Source organism: Mandrillus leucophaeus, unplaced genomic scaffold (assembly GCF_000951045.1).
Source record: "Mandrillus leucophaeus isolate KB7577 unplaced genomic scaffold, Mleu.le_1.0 Scaffold205, whole genome shotgun sequence".
NCBI classification, from domain to species: domain Eukaryota; kingdom Metazoa; phylum Chordata; class Mammalia; order Primates; family Cercopithecidae; genus Mandrillus; species Mandrillus leucophaeus.
In genome coordinates this window covers 850649-865728 of record NW_012102088.1, presented here as the reverse complement: position 1 = coordinate 865728, position 15080 = coordinate 850649, and the positions used below count along the sequence as shown (strand labels likewise).

At 44.6% G+C, this 15080-nt stretch overlaps 1 protein-coding gene across 1 annotated transcript; it reads right to left on the bottom strand.

Moving 5' to 3' along the window:
* Positions 1 to 6905: 6905 nt before the first annotated feature.
* Positions 6906 to 14866, bottom strand: ZIK1 (zinc finger protein interacting with K protein 1). The gene is given in 3 exon segments (XM_011979683.1): positions 6906 to 8724; positions 10017 to 10143; positions 14616 to 14866. Coding segments are annotated over 3 exon segments (1485 nt in total). The 5' UTR covers positions 14649 to 14866; the 3' UTR covers positions 6906 to 7399.
* Positions 14867 to 15080: the final 214 nt, after the last annotated feature.

Below are 15080 nucleotides of genomic sequence, written 5' to 3'. Positions count from 1 at the left end.
ATCTTGTGGCTAGGCCGGGTGTGGTGGCTCATGCCTGTAATCCCATCACTTTAGGAGGCCGAGGCAGGCTGATCATGAGGGCAAGAGATCAAGACCAGCCTGGCCAACATGGTGAAGCCCCATCTCCACTAAAAATACAAAAATTAGCTGGGTGTGGTGGCACACACCTGTAGTCCCAGCTACTTGGGAGACTGAGGCAGGAGAATCGCTTGAACCCAGGAGGTGGAGATTGCAGTGAGCCGAGATCACGCCACTGCACTCCAGCCTGGTGACAGAGCGAGTCTCTGTCTCAGGAAAAAAAAAAAAAGAATATTGAACATAATTAATTGAACTGAACATAGGCTTACTTTGCTTTTTTTAGTGCACTCATATATAAGTCTATGAGTACATTTGGCTTGACTCTGGAAAAGTTTACCCTGAAGACATGTAGAGCAGATAGCTTTTCAGTTGCTGAATTGAAGTCCTGTCTGAAAAGAAAGGGAGAAGGTCTGGCTCCAGCGTGATTTCATATAGAAAGGTAGGTGGGGAGCTCTTCTGAGTGACGCCACAAAGGACTCATTTTGTCTGCATATTTGAGTGTCTAATGGTAATTTTTTTTTTTTTTTATGAGGAAGAGTCTTGCTCTGTTGCCCAGGCTGGAGTGCAGTGGGAGGATCATATATTACTGCAGCCTCAAACTCTGGGGCTCCAGCGACATTTCTGTATCAGCTTCCTGAGTGTATGGGATTGCAGGCACTCACTACTGTGCCCAGCTAATTAAAAATATAATATATATTTTTTTACAGATAGGGTTCTTGATATGTTGCCCAGGCTGGTTTAAAACTCCTGGTCTCAAGTGATCCTCCCGCCTCAGCCTCCCAAGTAGCTGGGGCTACAGGTACACACAGCTCTTATGGCAATTTCTTAGGCTAATAGTCAAAATAGGGAAATAGTAAGCTTGAAAAGTGCCAGAAAAATCTGTATATCTACTTGTTTTTGTTGTTTAAGTAGATAAATTAACTAGGCTGCTCATGGAAATAACTGGCTTACCAAATTCAATTTGTTAAAATGAATCTCCCTTGGGTTATACAAATACATACACAGCACAAACATTGCTAAATAAATATTTTAAACTGATTTACAAATTAGTTAATTTTAATTTTTTTTGAGACAGAGTCTCACTCTGTCATCCAGGCTGGAGTGCAGTGGCACAATCTGAGCTCACTGTAGCTTTGAATTCCTGGGTTCAAGCAATTCTCCCACGTCAGCCTCCAGAGTAGCTGGAAACACAGGTGTGCACCTGTACCACTATGCCCCGATAATTTTTTGATTTTTTGTAGGGACGGGGTCTCACCATGTTGCTCAGGCTGGTAAAGTTTTAATAGATTATTTTTTAGAGCAGTTTTGGTTCATAGGAAAATTGAGCAAAAAATTACAGAGCTTCCACATATCCCTTGCCCCATGCATGTACAGCCTCTCCACTATAAACATTCCCCACTAGAATAGTATATTTGTTACAATTTATGGTACATTGGCATATAGTTATCATCCCAAATCTATAGTTTACATTAGGATTTACTCTAGCTGGACGTTATATGGGTTTTAACAAGTGTATAGTGACTTATACACAGCATGGTAGTATCACAGAGTAGTTTCACTGCCCTAAAAGTCTTCCATGCTCCACCTGTTCATCCCTTCCTCCCTTAGCCCAAGCCCCTGGCAACCACTCACTTTTTACTGTCTCCATAGTTTTGCTTTTTCTGGAATGTCATATAGTTCAAATCACAGTATGTAGTCCTTTTAGTTTGGATCCTTTAATAGTCCATTTTTGTGCTGCTGAAAAAGACATACCCAAGACTGGGCAATTCACAAAGGAAAGAGGTTTAATGGAGAACTCACAGTTCCACATGGCTGGGGAAGCCTCACAATTAATGAAGAAGGCAAAGAGGAGCAAGTCATATCCTAGGTGGATGGCAGCAGGCAAAGAGAATAAGCTTGTGCAGGTAAACTCCTGTTTTTAAAGCCATCAGATCTCGTGAGACTAATTTACTGTCATGAGAACAGCGGGGGAAAAACCCACCCCTATAATTCAATCACCTCCCACTGGGTTCCTCCCATGACATGTGGGAGTTACAATTCAAGATGAGATTTCAGTGGGGACACAGCCAAACCATATCAGATCACTTCACTTAGAAATATGTATTTAAGGTTCTTCCACATCTTTTATTATTTATTTTAATGTGGATAAATATACCATTTTCTAGATGTACCACACTTATCTATTCACTTACTGAAGACATTTTGGTTGCTACCAAGTTTTGCCAATTATGAACAAAGGTGCTATAAATATTCATGTACAAGATTTTGTGTGGACATAAGTGTTTAACTCATTTGAGTAAAACCAAGAAGCACTATTACTGGATCTATGGTAATTGTTTTGGCATTGTTTCACATTTCAAATCAGTTGAGAAACTTTCTCAGATGTCTTAGAGGAAGCAAAAACAAAGTGCTTCTTCCTTTTTTCCTTTTTCAATAATCTCTAAGCCTCCAGATGTCTGTGAATGTCACCCGGTGAATAGACACACATATACACACAACACAGTCACACACTGCGTAAGTGTGTTACTATTGCACACCTATCTGCAGGACCAGAGTTCAATTACCCATTTCCTTAATATCTAGTGCACAGGAATATGGAGAAAGGGTCAGCATATTAAATGACATCAGAGAGACACAAAACAAAACAAAAACACACACCATTCCAGAATGTGGAAAATTCTGGACAAATGTCTCATCAACTTCAAGAATAACAATAAAAAGTGGTAGCTATATATTATTATAGACTCACCAGATGAAACTATTAATAGCCATATAGATTCGTTTTGGATCTGATTGCAATGAATTTGTCTTAAAAATCAATTTTGGAGACAATTCGAGGCAACTGAGCACTGATGATATATTTTATGATGCCTTAAATAATGATTGATAAAGTTATAGGAATTATGAAAGAGCTCTTATGCTTGGAAATGCATTCTGAAGAGATGCAGCATTGAATGACAAGATGTGGGAATTGTAAGTAAAATAATTATGTGTGAAAAGAGTTGAAACAAGAACAGCTACTAAATGATAAGTAATATGGACGATTTAGGAAGGTTTCATAGTGCTTCTGAACATAGTCTTTTCCATTTGTGTATATACTTGAAAATATCCATTAGAAGAGGAAAAATATGTTTTTGTACCCATTACTTGTTAAGAGGGATGGACTAAAAAGGGCAGGTGGAAACTTATAGTTTCAGGGGTTTAAGTATGTATTAACATAGGAATTGTGTACTTTAAGTATGCAGAATTTAAGACAACTAGATTTCACTTAAGCCACTTTTAAAAACACAAGTAATAAATATTCAAAAATTGTCACTTGCTAATCATTTTACTGTTTTACTCTTATATATACATTGTTCTATAGTGAGCAGGCCTATCCCAAAGGCCAACGAAGGTGAAAGGCCAAAGAAGGAGAAAGAGGCTAAGAAATTGTTTTCAGAAATATTTCATAGGGAATCATGAACAGAAGTGATGTCTTGTGCAGCTGTGAGACAATGGATCCCTGTATCCGCCCTCCAGAAAGCAGTATCCTTTATATCCTTTTTAGGACTCTTTTTATAGTGGTCAACAAGGCTGGAGGTTTTTTGTTTTGTTTTGTTTTTGGGACGGAGTCTCACCTCTGTTGTCTGTTGCCAGGCTGGAGTGCAATAGCACGATCTTGGCTCACGGCAACCTCCACCTCCTGGGTTCAAGTGATTCTCCTGACTCAGCCTCCCGAGTGGCTGGGATCACAGGCACCCGTGGGCCACCACAACTGGCTAATTTTTGTACTTTTAGTAGAGATGGGGTTTCACCATTTAGTAGAGATGGAGGCCAGGATGGTCTCCATCTCCTGATCTTGTGATCCACCCACTTTGGCCTCCCAAAGTGTTGGGATTACAGGCATGAGCCAACACGCCCGGCCTGGAGTTTTTAGGGCAAAACGTGAAGCTGCTGACATCTTCAGACTTTCTTGCCAAGACTCATGACCACTGGGGGAGAGAAGCATTTTGATGATACCTATGCTACTGCTTCAGAACATAGGTGACCATGACGTCTTCACTTCAAGATGGCATCAGTCTTGCCACACCACAGGCTGTATGTTCCTACATACATGTTCTTGAGGTTATCTGCAGCTACTGTATCAGCATGGTGAAAATAGAATACAATGATGTGACACTACCCACTTCTTCTCAATTCATATTCAATGACATTATTTTGACAACTTGTAATTGGCCATGGTGGGAGAATTTTACCAGGGAAATTGGCAAATATTAAAAGCCAGGGCTTATTTGTTTCATTGTATGGTTAGACCTAAGAAAGTGAAGGAGAATTTGTAAATGAAGGTAGTGTGTCAGGTATATAGTGTCTGAGGTTTTTTTGTTTTTGTTTTTGTTTTTTGAGATGGAGTCTCGCTCTGTCACCCAGACTGGAGTGCAATGGCACAATCTCAGCTCACTGCAACCTCTACCTCGCAGGTTCCAGTGATTCTCCTGCCTCAGCTCCCTAGTAGCTGGGATTACAGGCATGCACCACCACACCCGGCTAATTTTGTAATTTTAGTAGAGACGGGGTTTATCCATGTTGGTCAGGCTGGTCTCGAACTCCCAACCTCAGGTGACCCACCTGCCTCAGCCTCCCAAAGTGCTGGGATTACAGGTGTGAGCCACTGCGCCCGGCTGAGGTTGTTACACTGTGAATAGAATAGACCAAAAAATTGAGAAAGTATTTTCCCAGTATTTGAAAACAATTTTATCATTTAGCAAAGAAGTGCATCACATTACTGAAGAGTGAGTAAAGTTCCAACATGTCTTTGTTATACATGTCTATTTATTAATGAAAAAGACAATATCACCAACATCCATTTAAAAATAAGCAAAAGACATTAATAAACATTCTTCCAAAGAGGATATACAGGTGGCAACTTGACACAAGATGTTCAAATGTTCAATACCATAAAATACCAGAAAAATGCAATAAAATCACAGAGAGATGCTATTATACAGCTATTAAAACAACTAAAATTAAAAAGACTAACCATACCAAGTATGGCAAGAATGTAGAGAAATGGGAAGCTTCACATACTATTGATGGGAATGCAGATGGTAGAGTCAGGTTATAGTCTGGTCGTGTCTTTAAAAGTGAAGCATTCACAAACACTGTACTGCTGACACAGGAGAAATAAAGCACTTCTGCATATTAAGAATTATATGCCTATGTTCATAGTAGCATTATTTGCAACCGCCCAAAACTGGAAAGCATCCAACTGTTTATCCAAATTGTGACATAGCCACAGAATATTTCTCAGCAATACAAATGAACTATTCACATAAGCAATACTGGTAAATCTTAAAAATAATTGTGCATCGGCTAGCACAGTGGCTCATGCCTGTAATCCCAGCACTTTGGGAGGCCAAGGTTGGCGGATCACAAGGTCAAAAGATCGAGACCATCCTGGCCAACATGGTGAAACCACATTTCTACTAAAAATACAAAAATTAGTTGGGCATGGTGGCACATGCCTGTAGTCCCAGCTTCTCAGGAGGCTGAGGCAGGAGAATCGCTGGAACCCAGGAGGCAGAGGTTGGAGTGAGCCAAGATCGCGCCACTGCATTCCAGCCTGGTGACGGAGTGAGACTCCATCTCAAAAAAAAAAAAAAATTGTGCATCATCAGGAAAAATGTAGTATTTTATGATTTCAATTCACATAAAATCCTAGAAAACACAAACTATTCTCCTGTAGGGAAAGTAAATGACGGGACTCCTGAAGGCCTGGAAAGTGCACGCAGAGATTGTAAAACAACAAAAGGTGAATCATGAATATGTTCATGATCATGATTATGATGGTTTCACAGGCTTATATGACAAACTCTTCAAATTATACACCATAAATGGATGTAAACTATGGCACATCACTTATACATCAAGAAAGTTTGTAAAACATGTTTCAAAGTAAAGTATCTGATCTTCCACCTTTCAAAAACCAGAATGCCTTGCAATCTCATGTTGACTGCACTCTCTCTTCAGGCCTGGGGAAGGGCAACCATGCGTCCCTCCGTGCAGGAAATATTGGCAAGCAATGAAGGCTGTGGCAATTTGAGAGAACAGCAACACTGGTGGAAATCACAAGACCAGGATATATTATCCCTGGCCAATAGGACTTCTATTATCTTTATCCTCCTTTTTCTGCCTCTACAGCAATGAACTTGAGGTGAACAACCTAGAAAGCCAACAATTAAAAACAAAACAAACAAACAAAAAAAACCTTTATTTTTGCTGACAATAACGTAAGTTATTGGACATACAGAGATTTCTAGGTCCTATGACTGCTCAAAGCCACAGTCACGGAAAGATTTGTAAATGTACTTTTACAAGAGGCACATTCCAACTAGTTTGCTACAGTACACAGACTATTACAGTTCACACGTGACTGTCTTCTGAGCGACATCAGCCTATGGAATGTTTGATATCAGGGCATGTCTCCTTATAGAACCCCATGAAAATCTCAACAGCACTGGGCATCATATGACATCCTCTGGAAACAATGGAATAAAATTGTCCTATTCCCTGAAGCACAGGTGCTTGTTATAACAGCTGGCCTCTCCTCAGGATGACCTCTAGTCTCACAGAAAGAATAGGGATCCAGGCCACAAAGAATAACCAAAACCTTGCATTGTTTCCTAGGAGATTTTAGGTAGCAAAACAAGTAGGACCAAAACCAGAATGAGAATTACTCCGTCATCTTACTTCTCCTGCAGAGGCCCACAAAAGCTGTCCATTCCTTCATATAGAGTTGAAGTCTGTTTCCCAGCCACCCCACACAGTAAACAAAACCCCAAGACTACAAGTAGATTCAAATATAAGGCTTTTATTAGTGCACAAACTGCAGCAATGTGAGGCAGCCATTCACCAGGTGGTGACTTGGAGGCTAGAAGAATGACCAGGTGTCATGTGAGACGAAGAATTTACATAAAGGGAATCCTTGCACATAAGCGTCCAGCAGAACCAAGGCTGGGCCCTCCTGACCAAAACTGGGTCCCATGTATGCTGTGATCAGTCAGAAAAAAGAATGAATTTTCTCTAAAGGCTTAGATTGCTCAAGATTTCCTCCAAAGACTAAGAGAACACACAAATGTCTGCCTTGCCCTAGCACATCAGCGTGACCAATGCCCACTGTGCAAGGTGGCAGAGGGTAGACGGTTTCTACCAGAGAAACAAGGAAGAATGAGGTTCAACTTTAGGCAGATGGCTCCCTCACAAAGGCCCTCTACTGCTACAGTACTACAGAGACAGCACATTCCCTGTAGGTCTAAGGCTCTACTTAAGTGTGGACTTTCAGGAGCTAAATGGTGATAGATCTTGAGTTGAAGGCGCTTCCACATTTGCTGCATTCATGAGGCCTCTATGTGTTATGGCATTTTTGGTGATGTATGAGGCTGGAGCATTGGCTAAAGGAATTCCCGCATTTGTCACACTCATAAGGCCTTTCTCCAGTGTGAACCACTTGGTGTTGAATGAGGCCTGACTTTTGGCTAAAGGACTTTCCACACTGGCCACACTCATAAGGCCTTGCTCCAGTATGAATTCTCCGGTGTTGAATAAGGATGGAGCTTTGACTAAAGGATTTCCCACATTCACTACACTTATAAGGCCTTTCTCCAGTGTGAACTCTCTGGTGTTTAATGAGGGTAGCTTTTTGACTAAAGGATTTCCCACACTGGCCACACTCATAAGGCTTTGCTCCAGTGTGAATTCTTCGGTGTTGATTAAGAATGGCACTTTGACTAAAGGAATTCCCACATTCACCACACTTATAAGGCCTTTCTCCAGTGTGAACTCTTTGGTGTTTAACAAGGGTGGCTTTTTGGCTAAAGGATTTCCCACACTGGCTGCACTCATAAGGCCTTGCTCCAGTGTGTATTTTCTGGTGGTCAACAAGGCTGGAGTTTTGTCTAAATAATTTTCCACATTCGCTGCACTCATAAGGCCTTTCTCCGGTGTGGATTCTCCGATGGTCATTCAGGTGGGAGGTTTGGCTAAAGAATTTTCCACATTCACTGCACTCCCAAGGCCTTTCTCCAGTATGGACTCTCTGGTGCTGAACAAGTGAGTACTTGCCCCGGAAGGCTTTCCCACATTTGCTACACTCATAAAGCTTTTTTCCAGTGTAGACTCTTGGATGATGAACAGGAGTGTGTTTGTGCCTGGAAGCCTTCCCACATTCACCTGACTTGTAATGACTTTTTTGACTGCAAACGTCCTCCCCACATTCAGTAATTGTGTTGGGTTTCTTGCCTCCAGGAAAGACCAGGGACCTCAGAAGCCCCAACATGGCTGGGAGGTCCTTTCCAACCTCCCATTTGCGAAAGGGCTTCAATGACATATGGAATAGGCAGCGCTTCACATATGAAGCTCTGTCCATGTCCCTCTTCAAGGATTTCTTTGCACTGTGATGCTCCTGGTGCTGGTGATGGTTTGTACATTCTCCAACCAAGTATGGTTTCTGCCCAGGGAGATCAGCCAAACGCAAAATATCTTTCAGGACTGGGACACACATCTCACAGGATTGAGTCTTCTGTGTGGATGAACCTGCCTTTGACTGTGATACTCTTACAGAAACATTCTGCTCAGAAAGTGTCTCTTCATCCTCTGTTCCATGGCCACAACCTGAAAGCAGAGAACTGCTGATGAAATATACATTGACTATGCTGAGAGCAGGAAGCCCCATTATACACATACCAAAGGAATGATTCACCAGGTTTGTTTTGAGGATAATGGAGCTGAGGGCAGGTTGAAGAAGGGGTTGCTTTGCAATACTGGATCTCTGAAGATCACAGAATGAGGGAGGCCTCACCAAATAAAGGACACAAGGATGGGATGGAGGACAGGGAATGGCATTGTCTTCAAACCATTCCTCTACCAACAGCCTCAAAAGTTATCCTTGAGTAGCCTTCCAATTCCTAAAACTCACCACATAGTGTTCAGGAGGACTTTGTCTGCTGGTGACACCTGCATGCTGTGCAGAAGGTTGACTGTGCTCAAGCCCAGGAAAATACAATTGAAACTGAGTAGCAAGTCATATGATCACATATTTTCATGTAATCATATATACATACTTCACGAGACATTATGTTTGTGTCAATGTTGGAAAACATTGCAGAGGGAGCAGTGCAGAGGAGCAGATGATGCATGAAGATCAGAAAGGTGGAGGTAGCCAGGTGCTAGAAGTCATAGATAAAAATAATAAGACAGAAAAGTGTCAAGTACAGGGAAGAAAATATAGAAATAAGGTTTGGCCAGTGGCATGTGCACCCAAACAGTGGTGAAGACAGGACAGGCTCCTTATGTGACCTGAAAACAGCCTGGATATCATGCCCCCAACCAGCTGCCAGTCAACAAGCCCAGGCCTTCTCTGAGACCATGTTCACCCTATAAAGCAACCAGGTTTCTCCGCACACCCTCAGTTGTCTAGCTGTGTGGGACCTTCATGAAGCCAAGTCCTATCAGAAAGACAGAACATGTGAGTCATCAGCACTGATGCAGAACGACTCAGCACAAAACAGCCCATGGGAAAGAAAGTTATTATGATTAAACAAACAAACTAGAAGGAGTGAGTAAGAAGAGCCCACTGTCCCCATAAGTATAGACCATGACAATGACTACAATCATGACACAGGCAGCCACAAGAAAATGTCAGCTAGCAGATGGGGGTGCAGGGAACTTGGGACACAAGGTGTCATGGATCTGAACACAGACACCCAGCCAAGAAGAAAGCAAGCAAGAGAGATCCATTTGGCTGACTGAAGAACACCCACTTCCCAGACCACTGGGCAGCAGGTGTTAGGGCTGCTCAGGCAGTGCACAGTGCTGGCTCCCATAGCACATATCCCAAGAGAGTGGGGAAGTCAGCAAAAGAGCACAGACAGACCAAGACACTGGAGTTGGTGTTAGGGCCTTACCCAGTGAGGCTACAAGGGCAAAGTTCTCCAGCATCACTTCAAGGTACAGGCGTCTCTGAGCCTCATCAAGAAGTCCCCACTCTTCCTGTGAGAAGTAAATGGCGATGTCCTCAAAGGTCACACAGCCCTGTCATGATGGGGACAGGTCACTCCACAATCAACGCCTCCACATCAAGTTCATCCACCCACTCATTCATCCCCACCTTAAGAAAATACACACCCTGGTGACACAGATGCCCACTCTCTCTTCACGGTCCAGTGATCACTGTATCCTTCTACAGTACCAACCAGGAGGTGGGCAGGATGCACCACATCGAAACTTTGGGCCCAGTATGTAGGGGTGTATCCCTTCTTGTCAGGCAGTTCCCCAAGAATCTTTCAGATAGTGCCTCCTAGACACAATCAAATGTGGGTTCACCTTTCACCCTTAAGTCCTCAATGCCAGGAGCCTGGGTCCTTCAGTTCACACTCCCTCTCCATGTGCACATCATTCTTTGAACCATTCTCGCTCAGTCTCACTCCCATAGCCACCTCAACCCTTCTGCCCACCAAATTGAGACAGCATTCAGTGCTACACAGACCTCTGATGGTTCCTACTGTCATAGACAGCCCCCATCCTGCTCTGAAGCGCTATCTTCCTGACTCTGTTCCTTGCTTCAACCTCAGCCACCAAGAATCACTGATGTCAGACACTGATGACCGTCCTCCACTTGTGCTGCACTTGATGTCCCCTCTTCAGTCAACAACCTTCCTCTCGCCTCTTAACCTTCTTTCAAAATCAGTGCCCTCGGTGGCACAGACTCTCAGTGGCTCTCTACCTCCAACCTAATGACTCATACAGATGAACACTTGTACTACTAAACTTATTCAACTGCTTGACTGACACCCTCCCCAGACACATCAAGGGTCACAACAAATTCCTGGTGAGGTTTTACCATGGTGAATAAGAACTAGTCCTAGTGTTTTCATCAGTTTGGGCTGCTAGCATAATACCACAAACTGGGTGGCTTATCAACAACAGAAATTTATTTCTCAGAGATCTGCAGGCGGGAAGCCTGAGATCAGAGTGCCAGCATGGTCAGGTTCTGGTGTGGGCTCTTTCCAGGTTGTAGACTGCTGACTTCGTATATCCTCACTTGGTGGAAAGAGCACTAGGTAATAGCTCTCTGGCCTCTTTGTTTAAGAGCACTCACTAATCCCATTCATTAGGGCTTCACCCTCATGACCTAATTATCTCCCAAAGGCCCAACCTCCAAATACCATCACACTGGAAATAGCGTTTAAGCATATGAATTTTGCAGGGATACAGTCCACTGTACCTGGCCTCAGTGTCATCTTCTACCAATTATTTCTTTGTCTCCATGTCTGTCTTATGTTCTCAATGCCTTGGAAGCCTTGACCACTTACCAGATGATATGATTTGGCTGTGTCCCCACCCAAATCTCATCTTGAATTGTAGCTCCCACAATTCCCACATCATGGGAGGGACCTGGTGGGAGGTAATCAAATCATGGGGGCAGGTCTTTCCCATACTGCTCTCATGATAGTAAATAAGTATCACAAGATTTGATGGTTTTATAAGGGGGGAGTTCCCCTGAACAAATTCTCTCGTCTGCTGCCATGCAAGACGAGCCTTTCGCCCTCCACCATGATTGCGAGGCCTTCCCAGCCACGTGGAATCATGAGTCCATTAAACCTTTTTCCTTACAAATTACCTAGTCTCGAGCACATCTTTATCAGCAGCATGAAAATGGACTAATATAGTAAATCAGTATGAGTAAAGTGGGGCTCTGCTGTAAAGATAACTGAAAATGTGGAAGCAATTTTGGAACTGGGTAACAGGCAGAGGTTGGAACAGTTTGGAGGGCTGAGAAGAAGACAGGAAAATGTGGGAAAGTCTGGAACTTCCTAGAGACTTGTCTTTATCAGCAGCGTGAAAACAGACTAATATACCAGATCATCCACTTTCCTACAATCTTCCCATGACCACTTTTCTTCCACAACTGTTTGTGATGTTCACCACCTCTACCACGTGTCCAAGCACGAGACACAGTCATAGCCCTGACCTTTCCTTTTCTGTTTTTGTTTGTTTGTTTGTTTTTTGGTTTTTTTTTTTGAGATGGAGTCTCACTCTGTCACCCAGGCTGGAGTGCAGTGGTGTGATCTTGGCTCACTGCAACCTCCACCTCCCAGGCTCAAGCAATTCTGCCTCAGCCTCCGTAGTAGCTGGGATTACAGGTGCCCGCCACCATGCCTGGCAAATTTTTTTATTTTTAGTGGAGACAGAGTTTCACCATGTTGGCCAAGCTGGTCTAGAACTCCTGACCTCAAGTGATTTGCCTGCCTTGGCCTCCCAAAGTGCTGAAATTACAGGTGTGAGCCACCACGCCCAGCCCTTTCCTGGGTTATTAATAGCATTACCTTCATGACCAGGATTACCCACTCCTAATTGTGACCCACAGCTACTCTGGGCCAAACACTGGCCACCACCTTTTGGATTTCTCTGTCTTAAACCGCTTCTAGAATTCCAGATGTACATGGACAGCTACTCACTTGATGTCTCCATATATCATTCTTTGGAACATCTCAGACTATGATAATAGCTAACGACAGAACTCCTGTTATCCTTAATGAAAATTAATTGGCTGGGCATGGTGGCTCACGCCTGTAATCCCAGCACTTTGGGAGGCCAAGACGAGTGGATCACCTGAGGTCAGGAGTTCGAGACCAGCCTGGTCAACATGGTGAAACCCTGTCTCTACTGAAAAAAAAAAGAAAAAAAAGGTCATGGTACTATGTGTCTGTAGTCCCAACCACTCAGGAGGCTGAGGCAGGAGGATCGCTTGAACCTGGGAGGTGGAGGTTGCAATGAGCTGAGATCGAGCCACTGCTCGATCTGAGTGACAAAGTGAGACTCTGTCTAAAAAAAAAATAGGCCGGGCGCGGTGGCTCAAGCCTGTAATCCCAGCACTTTGGGAGGCCGAGACGGGCGGATCACGAGGTCAGGAGATCGAGACCATCCTGGCTAACACTGTGAAACCCCGTCTCTACTAAAAAAAATACAAAAAACTAGCCGGGCGAGGTGGCGGGCGCCTGTAGTCCCAGCTACTCGGGAGGCTGAAGCAGGAGAATGGCGTAAACCCGGGAGGCGGAGCTTGCAGTGAGCTGAGATCCGGCCACCGCACCCCAGCCTGGGCGACAGAGCAAGACTCCGCCTCAAAAAACAAACAAACAAACAAACAAAAAAATAAAATAAAATAAAATAAAATAAAAATAAAATCAATCCTATTACATGCTATTTGATGGAGCTTCCATCCTCCCAGATGCTAAACTCAAAACGCCTGGAGTAATGCTTGACTACTATCTCTTACCCTCAAAATCTGAAAATGCAAGCAGGCCTAATTAAAAATCTGACCCAGAATCCAGCCACCACTTCTACCTTCACAGCCACCACATTGGTGAAGCCACTATCAAAACTCACCTTGGCCACTGCAGTAGCCTCCTCCCTGGTTGCCTCCATCACACCCACAGAGTATTCTCTATGCTGCATTAACAGTGAACCTGATGAGACCAGGGTCAGATAACCTCCCTCCTCTTCTCTAAACCTCCCATTGTTCCCATCACCTCCAGAAAAAAACACCCAATTTCTCAGAGCCATTCCAGACCTGAGTCCTGCCCTGCTGCTCTGAGTTCCCATGAGAAAGAAAGGAGAGTTGGGTTCCCCTGAACCAGCTCAGCTTCACTGCCAACTTTACATATTATTGTACCTAGGCGGGACAACCTTTCACACCTCATTCCATTGTCTGCCAGCAATAAGAACTTCTACAAATAACCACCAGTCTAGAATCAGGATGTCAAGCTTGGGGTTTGTGAAGAGTCCTTAGGTCAAAGAACTGGACGGTGGCAAAAAAGATACATGAAGAAACCCCAGGATGGGGCCAGGACCAGTGAGGGCCTGGGACACCCTCCACTCACCTTTGTGAGGTCCATATGTGTTTCTGGAGACACAGTCACCTGTGGAAAGCCAAAGATCATGAAAGGCAGGTGACCATACAGGGCTCTACTGATTCAGGCTTCCCTGGATTCCTGACCAGGACAGAGCCAGATGGACTGATGATGTCTGCATTATTTCTGAGCCTCAGCTTTCCAGTCCTCAGTGCTACCTCTTAGCAACTGTGGGACCTTGCACAAGAACTCAATCTCCCTGTGATTCTGTGTTATTCCATTCTGTTCTAGTCTAACTCCATGAGGTTTTTGGAAAACTTAGAAAGACCTAACTCAGACGATACGCCGCGTCTGTACACGACCCTCCACAGCTCCTAGCATCCTAAGAATTGAGGGAAAACTCCTCACCTTGGCACTCCAGGTATGAACCTTCTTCACTCCATCTCCAAGAGTTTAGAAACGCCGGTCCCTTTGCCTGTCACCTTCTTCCATGCCTCATCACCCAAGTTCTGGAAATAAGGACTCCACCCACGAGCCCCCACTGTACTGGACATGAGGATCTCGACCCTAGCGACCCAAGAAGGCACCCCTTACTGGGCTTTAGAATTTGAGTGAGGATGAAGGAGGGTGAGGTCCAGTGGACGCAGCGCTCACCTGAGTCGGGGCCCTCAGCGCAGCCGCAGCCATCGGAGTCTGGGCAGAGCGGGGCCGGGACCCGACAGCGACGGGCGCGGGGACCTGGGCAAAGCCGTCAACCCCGCCGCCGCCGACCCTTAGACCCCCGACTGTTCAGCGGGAGGACCCCTCCCCTCGCGCCTTCCGACTCTCTCGCCAAACAAAGCGCTCCCAAAGCTCTTGACGGTCTGGATTCACCCAAGCGCTGCAAAAATGACCGCCACTGAAGTGATACAGGAAGTACCTCCCCGACCTATTGGTCCCAAAGCGGAAACGACCCTTTTCTCAGCGCGGATTGGCTCAGCGTCTCTGCGGCTGGAGCCGAAACCTTCTGGGTAATGTAGTCCCGCCGGTACGCAGGGCGCAGGGAAGGATGCTGCGGCCCAGAGTCACCTCAAACAAAAGCCAAGCGGCCGCGCTGGGGGCGCAGGGAGATGGCGTCGC